General features: G+C 45.4%; 2 protein-coding genes across 2 annotated transcripts in view; one reads left to right on the top strand and one right to left on the bottom strand.

Moving 5' to 3' along the window:
• Positions 1-1,719, bottom strand: part of IDE (insulin degrading enzyme) — a 116,490-nt gene extending 114,771 nt beyond the window's left edge. Inside the window, exon 1 of the mRNA XM_075000397.1 lies at positions 18-1,719. The gene's annotated coding sequence lies outside the window, so the exon portion shown is untranslated. The remainder of the gene's footprint in view (positions 1-17) is intronic.
• Positions 1,720-11,438: 9,719 nt separating this feature from the next.
• KIF11 (kinesin family member 11) overlaps positions 11,439-20,100 on the top strand; it is a 31,833-nt gene continuing 23,171 nt past the window's right edge. Inside the window, exons 1-2 of the mRNA XM_074999558.1 lie at positions 11,439-11,513; positions 11,776-11,872. Of these exons, the coding sequence (XP_074855659.1) occupies positions 11,796-11,872 (77 nt within the window). The 5' untranslated portion in view covers positions 11,439-11,513; positions 11,776-11,795. The remainder of the gene's footprint in view (positions 11,514-11,775; positions 11,873-20,100) is intronic.

Genomic DNA, 20,100 nt, shown 5'->3' with positions numbered 1-20,100 from the left:
GTGCTCCAGCGACCTACCTGACGTTGTCGGGGTTCCGCTACTGCGGAGGAGAGAGGCCGGGCTGGGGCCTGTCGCAGGAAGAGCCGAGGGAAGTCCTCACTGCTGCCGGGGGCTGCCCTCTCCGGGAAGCGAGCGCTGTTGCAGCGCGGAGTCCGGGCACGGGCACTCACGCTGTGTGCGGCGCAGCAGTCGGGCTCTGGCACGCGCCGGGCATGTGACTCTGTGTGTGTGTGTGTGTGTGTGTGTGTGTGTGCAAGGCGCTAGGAGCGCGGCGGATTCGCAAGTTCGCGGTGTGTATGTCACTATCGCTGGGTGTGCGGCACTCGCCGGCCGCCCGACACGTGTGCTCACCTTCCCTGCGTGGCACGGCTCACCCATACTGCGGGTGCGATACTCCCTTTCCCACCCGTTCAGTGCCTCCCCCTTCCTATCCTGTGCCTGCTAGCCCACAGATGTCTTGCCGGCAAAAGTCAGCAAACGTCTATTCGGAACTGTATTTCATGAGCTGCCATAACGCTCAGTGGAACTGATGTCAAATGCCCTAATGAAACTGATGGCAATTATCTTCGGCTCCCCTAGGGAGAGCCCTTAAACACAACCAGCTCCCCTTACGGAGTCTGCTTTTTCCAGTGTCCTAGGAGTTTTGGGGCAGCCGGTCCGTCCTGTCTCAGATTCATGGTCTTTTTTATAAAATCTTGTATAGTTTTTGGAGTAGTGAAAGCTATATAAGAGGGATTCCTATATAACATCTCTTTTCTCTCCCTCTTTTTTGCTCATAACTTCCTGAAAGGCGGGGTGGGGGGAGTCTCCTGCAGGTTGAACCTATCTAATCTGGCACTTTTGGGGACCTGAGCAGTGCCGGAGGAGAGAATTTGTGTGACTACAGAAAGTCAGTAATATCTAGCAGCATTACCAACACTTTCCACTGCTTACTGGGCTCTCAGAAGACATTTAGGGGTAAATTACAGCTAAGTAACAGTGGAACACTGAGAGCCACGACTGGTGGCTGTAAACAAGCTTTATGGGACCATGGGAAACTTGGCCATGCCCATTATAAGTGGTTATCTGGCTAACTAAAAATCATGCTGGATTTTGGACATTGTCGGACAAGAGATTTCTGGATTAGAGAGGTTCAACCTGTAGCAACCTCCAACTTTATCTGGTTCTCCTTTTGGGGTGGAAATTTTTAGGTAAAACCCATTGAGCCATTTTCATATTGAAAGTATGGGAAAACCTAATTTTTCACCTTTAAAAAGCAGAGTAAAAGCAGAGTTCTTGTGCATTGATAAATCACAGTTGTTTCAATTTTAAAATGTCAAATTTCCAGTGTATCTCGTTCTCAGTGAAGACAACCCATGGGTACAAATTTGAAAAAGCGATAAAATCATGTGTTTTCAAAAATGGGATGTGCGTTCACATTGACTTAAGTAGGACTGTGCATGCTTCATAGCATTGCTGGAACAGGGCCAGAATGTACAACTCTTTAGAAGATCAAGATCCAACTTTGAAAGTTGCTGAACAATCTCAATTCCTGTTAAAGGCTGCTGACCCAGTGTTAGCACTAGAAATATTTTGCTAAATTTCTCTAAGGGTACATGAGACTTATAAAGTTCTACATTAATATGTTTTGGATCAAAAATTTGTCTTTGAAGTTCTGTAAATTTGGTTTCTTTTGAGTTTCATATGTCCTTGTCTCTCTTATTTCTGTAAACCTCAAAGAAAATATTAAAACAGACAAAATTCATTAAAAATATCTGTGTGTAGTACCAAATTGTGGACTAGCAAAACACTTTTTATGCCCCTCAACAACTAACCTCACAGCAGTGCAGTAGAAGTGGACTCCATAGAGCCAGTCCTCCTTCCCCACTGCAAGACTGTTTTTACAGGCAAACCATATTATCCGTGTTAACCAAAACACTGTTTTATCTGACACCGCCTGAGACAGCGTGGGATGAAATAGAATGTTTGATAACTGGGGGGTTGCATAATGTCCCCCAGCATTGTGCAGCCGGCAGCATGCCCTGGGCAGCTGGCAGCCCCACAGGGGCCAGCAGTGGCTCCTTGCCCAAGCCAGGAGTGGCCATCCACTCAGGGCAGCACAGGCTGCCCACCCAGGAAGCTGGCCAGGGGAGATGGTGCTGGGGCAGCTGGTGGCCTGCTGGGGCTCCGCACCTGAGAGCCACTGCCGGTTGCCCGCTCTAGGTAGCTGGCCAGGAGCAGCCAGCAGCCTGCCCCACGCCAGCCAGGGTTCCCCGCCCCGGGACAGGTGGCAGCTCTGTGCCCCAGAGCCAACAGCAGCTGACTGTCCGAGAGCAGGCTCCAGGGAGCCAGCCTGGGGCTGGTGGCAGCTCAGGCTCCAAGATCAGCCAGGGCTGTCCTCCTGGGATGACTGGGGCTCTTCTCCCAGCGGCTCCCTGGGTCTCAGCTCCCCAAGACCAGTGAGGACGGCCAGCCGCAGGGAGCTGCTGTGTGGCAGGCAGCATACCACAGCTTCCGCGAGGAAGCCAACCACCATCATTTCAAAAGGGACCCAAGGAGCACCCCCCGCCTTCCATCCCAGGACCCCACCCCCACTATGACATTTTTGGATATCCCAATTACGTGGGATAACTGGGGATTAACTGTACAAGAGAAAAACTCGTTCAAGATATTTAACACAAGGCAGTTTATGGTGTCACACATTAGTCTTTAACTTCATCTGCTAGTGTAGGGAAGGATGAACCACCATTAGATTACTTGTTCCTACCCCAGATAAAGTACAAGGATTGGATGATAGGCTGGCAAGCCAACCCCATAAAACATTCTCACATCTGACACATGGAAGAAAAGGACATAAAACTTCATCAGTTTCACCTGCTGTTTACAATGGAACCAAGCATTGGGATTCATCTACATCTACTACTTGCAGAGGATTCGGACCACGTGATAGCGGCTTTTCCATAATCAGATATTGAGGAAAGCACCTGTTGTACAAAGGATATGTCCTCTTCTGCGGTAACATCAGTATCAGAGGATAGGATCATGGAATGTTTGATCATTACGAGTCCATCAGAAAAACAACTCGCATGGTGTAAGAATGGGAAAAGTTTAATGTTGATATATGTGTCATACAGGAAACATGGAATTCGAACACCAAGAGCACAGCTGTGACTCACAGTGGCCAGACCTTTCAATTGTTACTTGTTTATGATACATCTGATAGGCACGTTGTTTTTATTCTGTCCCCACCTACACTGCTGGCTTGGCAAGTTTGTTCTCCATAACTGATTGCTGCCATTTTCTGTCTGAAGATAGGCTGTTCAATAGTTGTTATTGTATATATTCCACATGATGCAAGATCTGCTCTTGAAAAGGGGATTTTTTTAATGAAATGTTAGATGACATTGTATCTAGTACATCACCCCAACTTCGTATTGTCATCTTAGGAGATATGAACACAAACACTGGCCATGATAGAACTAGATTTGAACTGGTATTGGAACAGCGTAGTTTACTAGAAGAGTGATCAGATAATGGTATGTGTCCATTAGAATTTGTTGCCACACATGAACTATTTTTTTAACAATTACCTGATTTCAACATAAGAATTGCCACAAGTATACATTTTATATCCTTCTGGCAACAATGCACCCTTGGATCAGAGTCTAGTTCAGAAACCTGTGATTAAAGTTATTTAGGACATAAGTGTGTTTAGGAGTGCTGATCTTACTCTGGAGTCTGATTATTTACTTTTAATAACAACAGTGACATTGCAGAGAAGGGTATTGCATGGAGATACTTCAGTGTTTGATAAATTTTGTGATGGACCAACTGCTAATCTAGAGGTGGCCAACTAGTTAGAGATGAAGAGCCAAAATAAGGGTGGATAGGGTGCAAATAGCCATGTAGTATATATTTCTATCTTATATAGATATACAGAGGTATAATACATGGCTCAATGCCCTCCCACTTCACCAGAGCCATGCACACCCAGCCCTCCTGGCTCTAAATGAATGCCTTTCCCCTCCCGAAAAGTCAGGCATCTCCACCCTCTCACACTCTAATTCCATGCCAGTGGCTTGCCCTAGCCACCACTGGAGCTGCCGCTGCTGCCATGTGCTTCTCCCACCAAGCAGGGGCACGTGCATGGAGCAGGTGGGCAGCAGTCCCAGCATGCAGTTCTGAGGAGGAGCTGCATACAAAGGCTCAAACAGCCACACGCAGCTCAAAAGCCATGGGTTGGCCACCCCTGTACTAATTGTTACAAGGTATTTATTGGGTGACTAGCTGTCTATTGTGAAGGAAGAATGGACTTTATTTATTTATTTATTTATTTAATTTTAATTCTACCACAGAGATTGCTAGAGAACAAGTTAGACTCAGGAGAATGCAACAGCAACAAGGTTACAGATGATATCCTCACACTGTGAGAAAGAAAATGGGGGATTTGAAGAGCAGGATAGTTGCACTCAGAGTTATTGAGGAGAGGAGGAAATGGACAGCAGAGAAAGCAATGAATGAGCAGTCAAGAGAGCCTGTCAGAATGATCATAATCAATGGTGGAATAATATGGTGCAGTGAGTGCATCAAGGAAACTTCCTAGAGACGTCACTTGAGATGTATTTGAGATTATGAAGGACCTATTAGGTGGCATTCCTATTAGGTCCATTCTTGTGGCATCTACCAATTAAAGACAAACATGGAAAATAGTGCAAGGAATTAATCAACAACAGTTGTCATGAATGGTTCTGTGAACTACAATTTAAACAAAAAAAAACAGGAAAAAGGCTGATGACAATAGAGGAAGTGATGCTTGCAGTCAAACAGTTATGAAATGATAAAGCACCTACTCTTGACCATATTACATCAGAACTCTAAAAGAGGGGAGGTGTGGATTTATTTCACAGTTTCATTGAGTTGCCTTAAAAGTTTGGGAAGCATGTCACGTTACAGAAGATTGGAAAAGAGGCCATAGCCTCCCTTTTTCAGAAAAGGAGAGTGATCAGTATGCTAAAATAAAGTGGAATAACGCTGCTCTGGCTCCTAGGAGAAGGCATTTACAGTCATACTAGATAGAGAATCAATAGGAATATTGTCTCAACCTCAAAATTAGAGATAACCAGTGTGGTTTCCACACAGGTCTATCTATAATACATGCTGTATATGCTTTGCAGAGTTTTACTGAAAAATTACTAGAATGACAAAAAAAAGTTAATAGCATTTTAATAGACTTTGCAGCAGCTTTTAACTAACTGCATAACTCAGCTGTTTGGATATTTTTATAACCGTATGGAGTGCCTGGGCCTTTATGTGCCTAGTGGAGAAACTACAGCATACAGCAATTCCTCCCCACCTGCAAGGGTTACATTCTTGAAATACCCCAGGGTAAGGGAATTTGTGGCAGAGGAATTTAAGACTTTATAGGAAAAATAGGATTAGGGAAACCACAGTCAAGAGGAAATGTATGAAAACCATTAAAAACATTTTTACATCCTCTAAAAATATACTAGAAACACACTAAATAAAGTGAATGTAAATTATATTTTACACATCTTAAATACTACATGGAGTAATAAATCAAATTTTATGTAGAGTACATGTACCTTTGATCATGAGGTGGTGTCCTTCATAAATGATGGATGCCACTGTTAAGCCAGGCTTGTGCTGACATAACAGCAACTTGAGACACTTTTTGAAGGCCACTGCCTGATGGCTGAGGGGAGAGTTCTTGTGAAGTGCCTTTCTCTAACTTTCTGAAGAAAGCATGAAGTGTGGGCTGACTCATCTTCTTACGAAGGTCTTTTTGTAGCTCTAGGTATAGTTGTAGCAGTTCACTGTAGCCTCATCTGAAGGTCAGGCTTCATTCCATGAAAGGATCGATTTCCAACAGACAATAACTCAGATTTGAAGCTTGAAGCAAAAAATCATTAAGATTAGCTAGTCAGCTGTGTCTTGTCATCACTAGATGTCACTGTATGTTCTTGCTGGTCTCTCTCTGGCTATGTCTACACTACAAGATACTATCAATTTTAAGGCATTTAGCCCAATTTTTGCAAGTTCCTATCTTCACTGTAAACTCCATTAGCTCGATTTATGGAGCACTAAAATCAATATAATATCGATAACATAAAATTGTTGTAACCTGATGGGTGTAGCGTTCAGGTCAAATCTAAAATTCTGAATGAAGGGTAGTGAGGAAGCACCATGTCTTTAAATCAAATTAATTAGCCTCCACACATATCCTGTACGTGCTCCTCAATGCCCCACAGTTCTCCACTGCTCTCAGGTGCGCTGGAATTAGGCAACAGGAAGACCATTTCAGTTCAGCACCTGGAAGCTCATGACTGTAGGGACATGCTTGCATGAGAGACTGAAAAATCTTTCTTTCTTTGCTACTAGCATGGCTGTGGGGTCTGGGGTTCTGTGTATACCCCTGCTAGTGGTCTTTTTTTCCTGCGCTGCCTGGTGCTGGCTGCTGCCTCCTGCACCATGTGGCAGCTAGGCTGTGGGTGGAGATTGTGCTTGTATGATAGGTATGATAGGATGAGAAACTTCTTTTCAGCCATTTACTTTTTGTCCTGACCCCCACATCTCTTCTCTGCCCTCCCCCAGAGGTGCCACGCAGTCTGGAACTTTCCCGCACACAGCCACATCATGCGGCTTGAGTCCTAACCAATAAAAGGACGTGCTGAACATGCTGCCAGGCAGCTGGCATGTGGTGAGGGTCCTGGAGCTGCCTGGGGAAGTCTCCCTCAGCAGGTAAAGGTACTCAGGGGCTGGCAACTTTTTGGGGACCTTGCAGCTGCCTGGAGGGAGTCTCCCTCAGCAGCTGAGATATTTGGGTGCTGGCAGCTGCACAGGGAAAATCTCCAGCAGCTGAGATGTTCCGGGGGTCTTGCAGCCACATTGGAGATGTCTCCCTTGGGGGCTAAGATATTCAGGGGCTGGCAGCTGCCTGGGGAAAGTCTCTGGTGGCTGAGATAGTTGTGGGTGACAGCCACCCAGGGGAAGTCCCCATCAGTGGCTCAAGACACTCGGGAGCCAGCATCTATCTCTCTCTGTCTCTGTCTCTGTCTCTCTCAGCCAGAAAACTGCTAACATTCCTTTTGCCTATGAACCTGGTAAGAATTTGATTCATGCCCTTGTCACCTGAAGGTTAAATTGCTCTAATGTGCTTTATTACTGAACGACACTTTAACCCTGAAACTTGAAGTGATTCCCAAGGTAAGAGAAAGCATCACATGGGATCATGTGACCTCTGTGTTCTACTCTGGCTCTCTTGGCTTTTCAGATGAATTTCAAGTATTGGCTTTAGCCTGTACGTTACTTGAAAACTACCTCCATAAGGGATCACTCCAGTGTCATATTGCTGTAGTTACAGTCAAACAAGGTAATAAAGTGAGAATCTCCCTCAGTTCACAGACAGATGGTAGTACACCATTCTCTATAAAAAGGCATTCATTTTTTAAATGATTCCACACTGGGTCTGAAATAATTCGGAACTGTAGATGTCTAGGGCACACTGCAACTTCAGAGACATCTTTCAACCAGGAATCTGAAGAAGGTGGGAGCACCATTTTTTGTGATGCACAGGAGTTTTAATGGGAACAGCCCTACGCCCTAAGATGTATGAGGAGAGGAATTTTGCTGGAATTTCCCCCTCAGACATTGCTCCTGATTTTATATTGATCACATTTTTAATAATAACAAAGGTATCCAGAATAGTAGACGAGAATCATTTGATATAATTTGATATTGAGAGTGTTTAGAGGTTGAACTTCTATAACCCAGATTTCTGTCATCTGGCAACATGGTCTGGTACCCATGGCTGCTCCAGGGTTGGAGCACTCATGGGGAAAAAAGCAGGGGCCCTGCACTCAGCAACTTCTCACCCATGGTTTCAATTTCTGTAATGCTGCAAATAGCTGATCTATGGCAGTATCAGGGAGGGAGGGCAAGAAGTAGAGACAGGGGACACTTAGAGGAAGAAGCAGGGTGATTGCAGAGCCCCGCAGCTGAGGCCAGGAGTGGAGCAGGGGCTGCCAGGCCAGTGGCAGGGGCCAGGAGCACAGTCCACCAGCTGCTGGCTTCCACCACTGGCCTCATGGTTTCACTTCTGGCCCCCAGTTGCAAGGACCCACAGCCAACACGCCTTTTCTACTGAGCACCCACATCCCAGTGCCATCTATGACAGCTCCCTGCTGCTGTCAGAACAGAGCCTTGCAGGCAGCGACAGCAGAGAGATTGGCATTGACCTCCCCAAGTCTGGCAAGTTCCCTGGTCTGGGACTGGTCATGTCCCAAAAGTGCTGGATCAGAGCTGCTTAACCTGTAGTTTCCTCTTTTCAGCTTTTTAACAATCATGTTTCTGCTCCATGTAGCAGAGTTATCCTCATTATGAAGTTAAACTTTCATAGCTTCATCATCAAACCTACACCTGAGAAATGGCTGCCACATGGGACTGAGTACAGTTTAAATCTTTTAACAATGATCCATTGGAGAAAAAGTCTCGTCCCAGCACTTGCCTCTGGATGCTTGTTGCTCCGAAGCCAGCCACAGAATATTAGCCATCAAGAGAGACTTCCCCTGGGCGGCTGCAATCCCCCAATATCTCAGCTGCTGGAGATTCTCCCTGGGCAGCTGCCAGCCCTTGAATATCCTAGCCTCGGAGGGAGACTTCCCCCAGGTGGCAAGAGGTTTGGTTGTTCCTGGAAAGAGGAAAGTAACCAAAATCCACTCTGGCTCTCTTTTGGCTTTCCAGATGAGTTTTAGGTATTGGTTTTAGCCTGTAAGTTAGTTGCCAGCCCACAAGTGTTCACAAATTTCTCTTAAACTGTAAGAGCTACAACCATGAAATTTGGTATGCAACTTCCTCTTACCCTGACTTAAACCAAGGTCAGCGGATGGTTGTTCTTGGAGAAAGGAAAGTAACCAAAATCCCACCGTTTTCCAGATCATGAAAAGAAAAGAGCATCAAGAGGTGGGATGACATACATCAGACTCACCACTAGAGGCAGCAACCACAGAAAACAGTGATTCTTCAGCATGACCACTGGGGGTAGCCACAGCAGAAACATTGTCCATGTTAAGACAAGGCTCTCCACCCTGCTGGCTATGGGACTGATAAATGCCCCTCACCCATAGCCACAGCACTCCACACCACACTGACACCTCCCTGCCCCAGGACCATCCACCCCCTCTAGACTCCTGGGCCAGGAACCTTGGCCAAGCCTATGCCACACATTGACCCCACCCCCGGGGACTATTGCCTCTCTCATGCTAGGCCAGGAACTTCCCCCCCAACTTTAAACTGTGGCCGGGTATATCACACAGCTAGCTCTGGCCCGAAGCCTGCCAGCTCACCCTGGGCCTGGGCCCAGTACCACAGTCTGCACCCCGCACCCTTGAGTGAAGGGCCTCCCCTCCAAGCTCAGATTGGGGCTAGGCCCAGCACCACAGCCCAGCTCCCCCATGACTCCCAGGAGCTCAGGCTGGGACAAGACCCGTCCCACCCCAGGCAGGCAGGTAGGTAGAGCTGGGAGCCACAGCCCAAACTCCCCCACACCCCGAGGCTGATCCAGCACCCCCTTCATGTCCCCCCAAGGGAGACACCAAGGGGCCAGGAGCCGCAGCTTCATCTTCCCCCCACCCAAGGCCCCGGGACAGGTGGGGAGCTGGGAGCTATGGCCTGACCTGGCCTCCCAACCTGGGGACAGGCAGAGGTGGTCAGGAACTGCCCCCTGACCCAGCCTCCACCCTTTTCCCTCAGGAAACAGGCAAGGGCAGCCATGAACCATGGTCAGATGCTGGACCTGCACAAGGGGATGGAGCACTCAGGCTACGTCTCTGGACTGTTGCCCTAACTCGAAATAATTTAGGCAATTTGAGTAAATTATTTCCAGTTAACTTATTTTGAACTTGGTGCCATTCAAACTCCACCAAAGTTCAAAATAAGCAACTATTTTGAGGTTTCCACTACCCCTCTCATGACAAGGGGTAAGGGAAACGGAATACCACACTTGAAATGGACACATTATTTTGAGCATGGAGAAAAACCGTGGGGTTGCTATTTCAGGATACAAATGTCTACACACAAAATGCATTTTTTCAATATTAAATCAGAAGAACGTGGCACTTTTTCTGGCAGCCCTCTTCTGCTCCTGGATGAGGAAGCACACCTTTTTTGGAAAGATTCTTCCAGAAAAAAAACACATGTAGACATCCCCAGGGCCCTCCTTTAGAAAGAGCAGTCCTCCATGACACCAGATTTTTCAATCTGCTGTGTTTCCTGGCCCATTATTTCAAAAAAGTGGTCAGGGGATGGCCTCTCCCTATTGAAAGAGACGATCAATTTTTGATCTGCTTTTTGTGTGTGCTCGTGATCTTTTGAAATAAGTTTTTTTGGAGGAGATCTTCCAAAAGAACTTCTTTCGAAGGACTGTTGTAGTGTAGACATAGCCCTTTTTGCTCTTGCAGACATTGTTTCAACTCTTGAGAGGAGTGATAGCAGGAAGTGCTGAGGCTGTTTCATGTCATTTGGCAATTAAAATATATCTTTGGAAACTTCAAATCCATTCTTTCTTGGCAGTGGTCAGGTAAAGGGTTCTGATCCTGGGACTGCACCTCCACTGCCCGTTGCACCAGCTCTTCAAGATTTTAGCAACACTCCTCATTGTGCATTTCTAGTTTATTTAGGATTTTATTCCACAGGTACTATTTTTAGTAATGCAACTGCTATCTGAATGCAAGTTAGCAAAGTGACTGATTCCGTGACAAAAAAAAAGTTGCTCCTACTACTGTGTTGAAACTAGACGCTGTACCGTAGAGTTTATAGATCTAAAACCAACATTACCAAAAGGCAAAAACCCTCCTTATTCTCATTCCTGCAGTACAGCAAGGGGAGGGGAGAGACGCCGGATGACAGGAGCGTCTGTTAATTGCTCTAGTCGTACAGAAAGACAAACAAGAAGAAACGGCCTCAGAGGGTTACCGTGCAGGGCTTCCTGTGCCTCTAATACCTTTATAGCAGCAGAATACTGGTGCAATATCCTCAACCCTCTCTGGGCAAGCTGACAGCAATTCTACAACGCCCCGCGTAGGCCGTGATACGGCAGCCTCCAACACGCAATATTACAGTACCCGCCCGGACAGCCGAGGGATATAAATTCACTGTTCACCACTCAACGGAAAGCGGCCCCCGGAACTACGTAGCTACTTGCAGCCTGACACTACCACTCCCAGCATGCAATGCGTCGGGGATTTTGGGAGGGGGGTGGGCTCACCGCTCCCAGCATCCCTGGGACGGAAGCGAAGTGGTTCGGCCCCCCGATCGCTCACGGCCGTCCACGCCTGTGACGTCAGCCGATCGACAACCCTGCTCCCGAGTCCCTGAAATTTAAAATAAATCCCATGCTGCCCTGCGGCTGTCCGTTGATTGGTCGCAGCGGTGCTGGCGCGCGGTTCAAAGTTGTCGAGGGAAGGGGGCGCCCGTGACTAGGCGCGTAGCGACGGGGAGCGGCTCGGTGGCTGGCGACGGTGAGCCCGGGCGGCGGGACGATCTGCGGGCAAATCGCTGCGGGACCCCTGCTGGCCGATCCCCACTTTCCTAGGGGGCTCCTCCGCTGGGCGACGCTCCCTGTGCGGGGCCGGCGGGGGCTGGGGTTGTGAGCGGGGCTAAGCGCCGCTGGGCGCCTTGCCGCAGGGGCTATGCTGTTGGGACAGGGCTCAGCGCTCGAGGACCGGGCAGCTGGGTCTGCACTCACCGCTTCCCTTCCCTCCCCTCCCCTCCCCTCTGCAGGCTGCCCGCGCCCCTTCGCCATGGCGGCCGTGAGCTCCCAGGGCGGCGCTAAGAAAGACGAGAAGGGCAAGAATATCCAGGTGGTTGTGAGATGCAGGTGAGCGGGGCTGGGGTGTGAGCCTCTGCGCTCAGCGCTGGGAAGCATGACAAGGGGTGTAATGGTCAGGTAGTTGCGGCTCGGGGACCCCTTAACAAAAGCGCTTATCTTTAAATACTTTGTCGGGCGTTTAAGCCTCGAACGTCTCGCCATTAGTTGTGACCCAGGCGTGATCTGTTTTGCAAAGCGTGATGAGCGTCAGGTTTTCCAGGGCATGCTTTAGCAAATATGCTTTTGCCGTCAAAGAAAATAAATACGTGAATTATATTAAAGTTTGGGTAATTTAACAAGTTAGCGTTAGCCTAGCGGTAATGCGCTACAGATGTAATACAGCTTTTAAAAACTGGGCACAGCTCTAGAAAATGAGTCAGACTTGCCTTTCCTATAGTTGCTTCTCTTTTTTTGTAAGCCTTTTTTCCAGGTGTTCTGGGAGACAGAAAGTCTGTGTGGATGAGAGTCCCATCGTGTTTCATTGTTAATATGTATATTTTTGCTCTCAACTCGCTCCTTGCCAAAGAATGGCCTCTTAACTGGGTGATGGACCATTTGCTAGCCTTTTGTCCCCGGAGAACTGGTTTGATTGCTGTCATTCAGACTGGAGTGCCTATGGACACGGCTTTTCTAACTTCTTGTTAACTGGTCTGGTGAAATAGAACTTTATTCTCCCATAAAATACTCAGCAAGAAAAACATTTTAGGGTTTGCCCTATTTCTCAGGCGTTTCTCTTGAATTTGGCAATCTCAGTTATCACCCACGAAGGCACTTTGACTAAGTGTATGACTTCCATGATTTCAGCAAGCAGTGGACTGTTAAGGACATTAACATAAAAATGATCCATACTAGGTCAGACATATGGTAGCAAATGCCTCAGAGGGAATGAATAAAACAGGGCAGCCATTCATCCAGTGCAAGCTTCTGTTAATCAGAGGTTTAAGGCAGTGGTTCCCACCCTTTTCACTGGTGTGGACCTCAGTCACCCTCCCAAACATTTATGACCCCCCATCAGAGCCAATTCTAGCAGGTATGTACGTTTCATTAAATGAAAAAAGAAACCACAACATAGATTTTTCAGGTAGCAATTAATAACTTTAGAATATATTTAATTTAAAAATAATAACTGATAGTTACTTTGCAATTTATTTAAAACTTATTTTCTATTATCATTTTTATTTCTTTTTGTTGACCTCAGGTGGGGAGCCACTGGCTTAAGGCTACCCCCAGCCTGAGGTTGCATCCCTGATCATCTTCGCTGCTAGCAGCAGTGAACCTGTTCTTCATGAGACTATGCTCCCTGAATTTATCCAATTCTTTTTAATCCAATTACACTTTTGGCTTTCATGACATGCCCGGCAACAGGTTGTGGGTTGTGAGGAAGTGATTCCTTATATTTACGTTACTCCAGCTGTCTAGTAATATCATCTGGTGACTTTGGTTTTTGCATTGTGTGAAGGTGTAAATAACATTTCCTTATTCATTTTCTCTGTGTCATTCAAGGATTTGACAGAGCTCTTTCATAATCCCTCTGTCCTATCTTTTCCCAGCACGGTCTCTTTTTAACCTCTCCTTTGTATTTAAGTTGTACGATACCCCTATTCATTTTTGTTGCCATTTTCTGTATCTTTTCTAATTTCAACACAGGTTGAACTTGTCTAGTCTAGCACTCTCTCTTCCGACAACATCTGTAACCCAGCGTGATTTTAGTTAGCTGAATGGCCAATTATGTGGGTGTTGCCAGGTTTCCCACGGTCCCATAGTTTGTTTACGGCCACTAGTCCTGGCACTGTGTTCTGTGCTGTTTTTTGGCAGTAATTTACCCCTAAATTTCTTGAGTGTTCCAAGCATTGGAAGTATTTGTAATGCTGCTAAACATTATTAACCTCCTGCAGTCCAGCAGATTCTCGCATTTGGCACTGGTCAGGTCCCAAGGGTGCCCCACCAGAATGGTTCAACCTGTATATCCCTTTTTAAAAAAAAAAATGCAATTCATGTAGTATTCAAGGTGTGGGCATGTACTTGTGTAGTGGCTTTATGGTATTTTCTGTCTTAATTATTTTTCCCTCTTAATGGGTTCTAGCATTCTGTTAGCTTTTTTGACTGCAGCTGCACACTGAGCAGCTGTTTCCACAGAACTGTTCAAGATCTTTCTTGAGTGTCGTGCCTGAGTGGGTCACAGTTGAGAATACTGGATTCAGGACAAACAGCAGAGAAAAGAAGAGGCTCACTTGAAACTGGTGGTCATTCTACAATTAGATACACCCAGACAGTAAAAAAAAGTTAACTGGTATAGTGAGACAGAAATTGACAAGGAATCAAAAATGCAGTCCCCTTCAGCATTCCTTCACCAGACAGTGGACTTGATGATAAGTGGTTACTGAAAACTAATGTAATCGAGAACGGGTCCTGATATCAAGAGATCAGCCATATAACCATTGGGGACGTAAAATACTGGTTAACCAATTAACCAGGATTTTATAAATTCAGCAGTTAACCAATCGGGTAGAGGTTTGCGGGAGAGAAACTGGGCTGCTCCAGCTGCGCAGTAGTGTCCACCACCTGCAGCAGCACTGCAAGGCTGGACCAACCCTCTGCCTGAGGCTGGCAGGGGGCTGCTCCAGCCCCTACCAGTTAACTTATAACATCCATAATAGCCAGGTCAATCTATAAACTGCATCTTACACAATAATCACATTAATGTCCGTTGTATAGTAACTAAATTATCCAAACAGACTGGGGGCTCATCATCTTTATCTAGAACTTTCCTTTTAGAATCCAGTCCAGAAAATGAAGGAGAAAATGTGAAAATAAAATGGAGATGTTTCTAGACATTTTGAATACCCACTCTCATAGAATAGAATTTTATTGTTCCAAACAGATCAGTCTCTATACGGGTAAAAAACGTAGGATTTCGGGTCAAGTCACATGCCATTACGTGGCTGTGGTGACTCAGATACATAAAATCTATATGGCCAATAGTTATAACTTCAGATATAATGATAATTCCTGGATATAAACAGGATAAACATACTTAGTGAATCAGAGCCTGTCCATTAATATGTTACACAATAAACTCTGTACAACAGTATATACGATATAATGGTCATATGTCAATCGCATTACAAGTAGTAATATCTAATTTAGACCTCATAATTTTGTACGTCTAGCTGGGATAATGTTTTCCATATGCATTTCTTTGCACACCATCACTGAGTTTCATCTGCCATTTGGTTGCCAGTCACCTAATTCAGTGATATCCCTTTGTAACTCTTTGGTTAAATCCAATGTTGACTCCAATATTCCTGCTAATTTTTCTTATGCATGTGCACAATGAATTTTATTATATGCACTGATAGGGAGGTGATGTGGGGGTCGGGGCAAGAGGTTCAGAGTGTGGGAGGGGGCAGAGGGTTGCAGTGTGGGTTCTGGCTAGGGTATGAGTTTTGGGGTGGAATCTGAGGTGAAGGGTTCAGAGTGTGGGGTGGGGCTTGGGCCTGGAGGTGAAGTGATGGTGGGGGAGCAGAGATGAGGAGTTTTGAAGTGCAGGCTGCCCCAGGGCTGTGATGGATAGAGGACTCTGTTCAACCTCTGCTCCTCTGTACTTCTCTTCTCTCCCCTCCCTCTTCCCTCCTCCCAGTCCTTCAGTTTAAAAATTGCTCTGACCTTTTTATTTTTACATGCCAGCTATCTGGTTCATTGTGGCTTGGGTGGAGCCCATCTTTCCTGTATAGGTGACTCCTTTTCCAAAAGAGTCTTTACTTCCTAATAACCTATATCCCGCCTCCCAAAACCCTCATCTCTTCCTGCAGGTCTGGCTGTCTTAGCTGGCCCAGAATAGGACAGGATGTATTTTTAATGAGGTGTTATCATGCAGAGCCAGGACCTCAGTCTCTTAACTAGCAGCCTACATTTAGGTACTAGGACCTCTCCTACCATTTGCTATATCACTGTGTTTTGAGGCAGTTGCACCACTCTGGCTGCTAGGTTTTAAAGAAGGCTGGAGGGAGCTGGTGCAGAGCCCCAGCCAACCAGGAAAGGCTTATAGAGAGCCAATGGGTGGCTTGCTGGGACAGCCCTGCTTGTAAGGAGCTGTTCAGCAAAGCAGCGGGCAGTAGTGGCTTGACAAGAGAGGATGCGGGACTGGCTCCCGGGAAAGAGAAGCACCTTGGACAGAGCGGTGCTGAGTAGCTTTAGGAGAGTTGGAGAGGGAGCCCCAACCTGATACATGTCAGGCTGTAGGTCTTGACAGCAGGGCAGTTTGATTTAAATCACCAAAGAAAATCACTGACTTAAATCATTACCAAAAATGCGAAGACTGACTGCTTAGAGTGCACTTAATTTTGAAGTAAGCCCCACTGAATTCAGTTGCCATTTGTGTTTCTTGAGGAATAAAAAGTACAGAATGGGATTCCCTTGGAATAGCTGAGTTGCTGAAGTGAACTAGGGAATAGATTTATGGCATCACCGTTATAGACTCTGGCCACGATGATCCAAAATAAGAGGCATTTATTATATAAGAAAATTACACTCACTGGCAACTCCTAGATTTATACTGCAACTTTGTTTTGTACACATGGGTGACAGATTCTAAACCTAGTTAACTAATTAAACAAGCCATAAGAATTAACTACAAACTTTTTCTCTAGCAACATTCAACATGGCAAACAGCTTGGAAAGTTACTTGTCAAATCATACTTATGCTAAATGGTGGAGAGCCTTGAAGAATGATGCATTGTAAAGTGACTTATTTGTTGCTAAACAGCTGATCCACTCAGCCATATGCACATCTTTATCCACATCATTTTCGCCCAATAAGCTGTTTTCATTGTTTGATTCTTGCAGCTGGGCCCTGCATCATCATCTTGCACTGCTTGCACTTGACATGTTTTCCTTTTTTTTGCCCAGGCAACAATTTTTTTTCAAAATATTCCCAGAAAGGGTTCTGTGGCGAAAGACTGGGGAATATAGGAAGCTCTGTGTGTGTGTGTGTGCATGCATGCATGTGCTAAAATGGGAGTCAACAAAGTGGGGGATGGGCCTCCTCCTTGGAGGTGTGACATTTTGAAAGTGGGTGGGCGGAGCAGTGCAATCAGCTGCTGAGTCTCAGGCTCATCCAGCTCATTAAAAATGTTGAAATATGTTACTGATCAACGAAGTTCTTACCTTCTACAGTTTTTCTTACATGTGCTGAAAGGCTTTGTGTTTGTGTATATACAATTTCTGTTGGTTTGGATTACATTAGACAGGCAGGCCCGGGGGCAGCAAATTGTAGGGATGAAAAGTAAGGCCTGATGTAAAAAGTTTGCTCCCCAGTGCACTAAATAATGTCTTCCCTTTTTCTTTCTACTCTACTCCACTCTTCCTTTCTACACCATCTCCATCCTTTCCCATATATTGTCTCTGTCTTTAAGACTACATCTAGACTGCAGAGATCTTTCAAAAGAAGCTCTTCCAGAAGATCTTTTCCAAAAGGACTTTTTAAAAAAAAGCATCCACGCACAAAAAAGTGGATCAAAAGAGTTATTTGCTCTTTCAAAAGAGAGTGTCCACACAGGCCCTGCTCTTTCGAAAGAATGGGTCAGAGATTGAAAAATCAGATCTGCTCTTTTAGGGAGGGAAAAAAGGGCTTGGGGAGTGTCTACACATGCTTTCTTTTGAAAGAAGCTTTTGCAAGAAGGCGCTCTTCCTGAAACAGGAAAGGAAGAGCAATTTCAAAAGGAGAGCTACGTTCTTTTGATTTGCTTTAGAAAGAAGAGTGTGTGTGTGTGTGTGTGTGTGTGTGTGGAGGCACTCCGCTGGATCTTTTGAAAGAGCTCCATTCTTTCGAAAAATTTTGCAAAAGTACTTGCTAATGTAGACGCATCCTAAGACTATATCTTAACTAATTCCTCTTCCATTCTTGGCCAGTGTTCACCACACGTAAGCACAGAACGAAAACAATCCTATCCAGATTATCTGTCTGTCTTTGCATGTGTTACTTTTTAGTCCCCTAAGATTTCAAGAAGCAAGAGCTAGTAGGTAGGCTGGTCAGATACAGTTACATGGCTGAACAGATTAGAGCCATTAATTCATTTTTATGGGACTGAGTGTATGTGTGGGATGTTTGTAATAGGATTTAATTGTATCTTTTATTTTTAAATGAGAGGTTTGGTATTTTATTGGTTTTTTTTATTATTTTAAAAAATCTAATTTTTCCTTTGCTCCAGCTTGATGGTTGCCTTCTCTGAGCTTTTTGTGCTGTTCAGCACCACATACTGTCACACCACGGCCGTGTCTACACTAGCCAAAAACTTCGAAATGGCCATGCAAATGGCCATTTTGAAGGTTACTAATGAAGTGCTGAAATACATATTCAGCGCCTCATTAGCATGCAGGTGGCCACAGCACTTCAAAATTGACGCGGCTTGCCCAGACGGGGCTCCTTTTCGAAAGGACCCCAGCTACTTCGAAGTCCCCTTATTCCCATCTGCTTATAGGAATAAGGGGAGTTCGAAGTACCCAGGGTCCTTTCAAAAAGGAGCCCCATCTGGGTGAGCCGTGTCAATTTCAAAGTGCTGCAGCTGCCCGCATGCTAATGAGGCGCTGAATATGTATTTCAGAGCTTCATTAGTAAACTTGGAAATGGCCATTTGTATGGCCATTTCCAAAATTTTGGCTAGTGTAGACGTAGCCCAAGGGTGAGACTGTGCTCTACTGTATCCCTGAAAGTCTCATCTGTGTACCTCTGTCTCCCTTAGTTCCTCCAGGTCAGCCACTTTGGTCTCGCAAGCCAATATTCTGTGAGGATCATCAGTTGCTTGCACTATATGCATTTACATCCCACTTGCCCACAGTCTTACATGCTGCTTTTGGTGCAATAAACTGGACAGCCTCCACTTTACTTCTGCATTTCTGCTGCATTGTTTTTATGTTTGCAAGTTTTGTTTGTTTTGGGGTGGGGGTATTATTGGCCTCAGGTCAGTGGGTGTTAGGTATAGGGATGTTAATGTTTACCCAGTTATCCATTTAGGGTGCTTAGTGGTTGAGGCTTACTGGTTATGGTTAGCCAGTGGGGGCTAGAGCAGCCCACTGCAGGCGGGGGTTTGCTAAAGCCTGGACGGAACAGCCTCCACCTATGATAGAGGTGATGTGACACCCACTCACACCCTCTCCACATACACCATTTAATTGGTTAACTAGTTAAATCTAATGTTTAAACAGTTAACTAAATGGGATTTTACATCCCCACTTAGGTGTGTGACTTTCCTTCTCTAAACTATTGTGTTTGCTGCACCTTTTTGTTTGCTTCTTTGAATGCAATTTCAACTCCTGCCTAAATTAGCTACATCCCTTTGTGAAGGAACCAGGGGTCAAAGGGAGCAGGCTAGAACCTTGTTAGTAAGCACTCTGCCTAGTCAGCAGTCTGCCTGGCTCAGCACACAGCCGCCTAAAGAGATCACGCTGTAAACGCCAATGAAGCAGTCACAGAGTGTGAAAGCAAACACATAACAAATGGTCAAAAACTCTGTTCTGCCTCGTCTTAAACAGTTCTGGACATCCCCACAGCAACATAGTTCCTTGGATTCCAATGCAGGGTCCTGTAGTAGCTATCTTCGAAGGACAGATACTAGCCATAAAAGACTAATCATATTTCTGTCAAACTTCCCTAAATTCCCCTGATATTTCTCTACTCCCTACCATTCAAATATCTGGAAAGCTTTTTTAGCAAAGTAAGTGCTTGTCAGTAGGTCTTCATAACAGAAATAATGGATCAGCCTTAAAATCATTCTGATAGTATCAACTGTTTTATAAGCCCTGTACATTTGACATGGTGTCTTAAAAATAGAGTAAGATATTCTTTGCCCCAAAGGCCATCAAATGGTATAATGTCATGTCCTCCTTTTCTCATCTGTATACAAGTAATCAGTCCAATGAGGAACTTAATCCCTCCCCCATATCAAATCAACTTCAGTAGACATTTAGCTTATTTAGCTGCTGTATAACCAGGTTGGACAGTGTCTTCCATTGCTTTTTCAGCTAACCCAAATATCTCCGCCTTTTGCTTTAGGTGAAAAGGTATTCCACAAGGTTAATAAAAATGTGTGCTTTTACGTATAGCCTGATTTGGAAAAAAATCTTTTCCTCTCACAACTCCATTCTTTCATATCAAAGTATTGCACAGTTGGGTATATGCTTTGCGAGGGACGGGGCTTTTTCTTCAAACTCTGGAGGATGGCCACTACAGAAAAGTCACA

This window comes from Carettochelys insculpta, chromosome 7, assembly GCF_033958435.1.
Source record: "Carettochelys insculpta isolate YL-2023 chromosome 7, ASM3395843v1, whole genome shotgun sequence".
NCBI classification, from domain to species: Eukaryota; Metazoa; Chordata; order Testudines; family Carettochelyidae; genus Carettochelys; species Carettochelys insculpta.
Note: the sequence above shows the minus strand (reverse complement) of the source record. Positions and strands in the feature narration are given on the sequence as shown.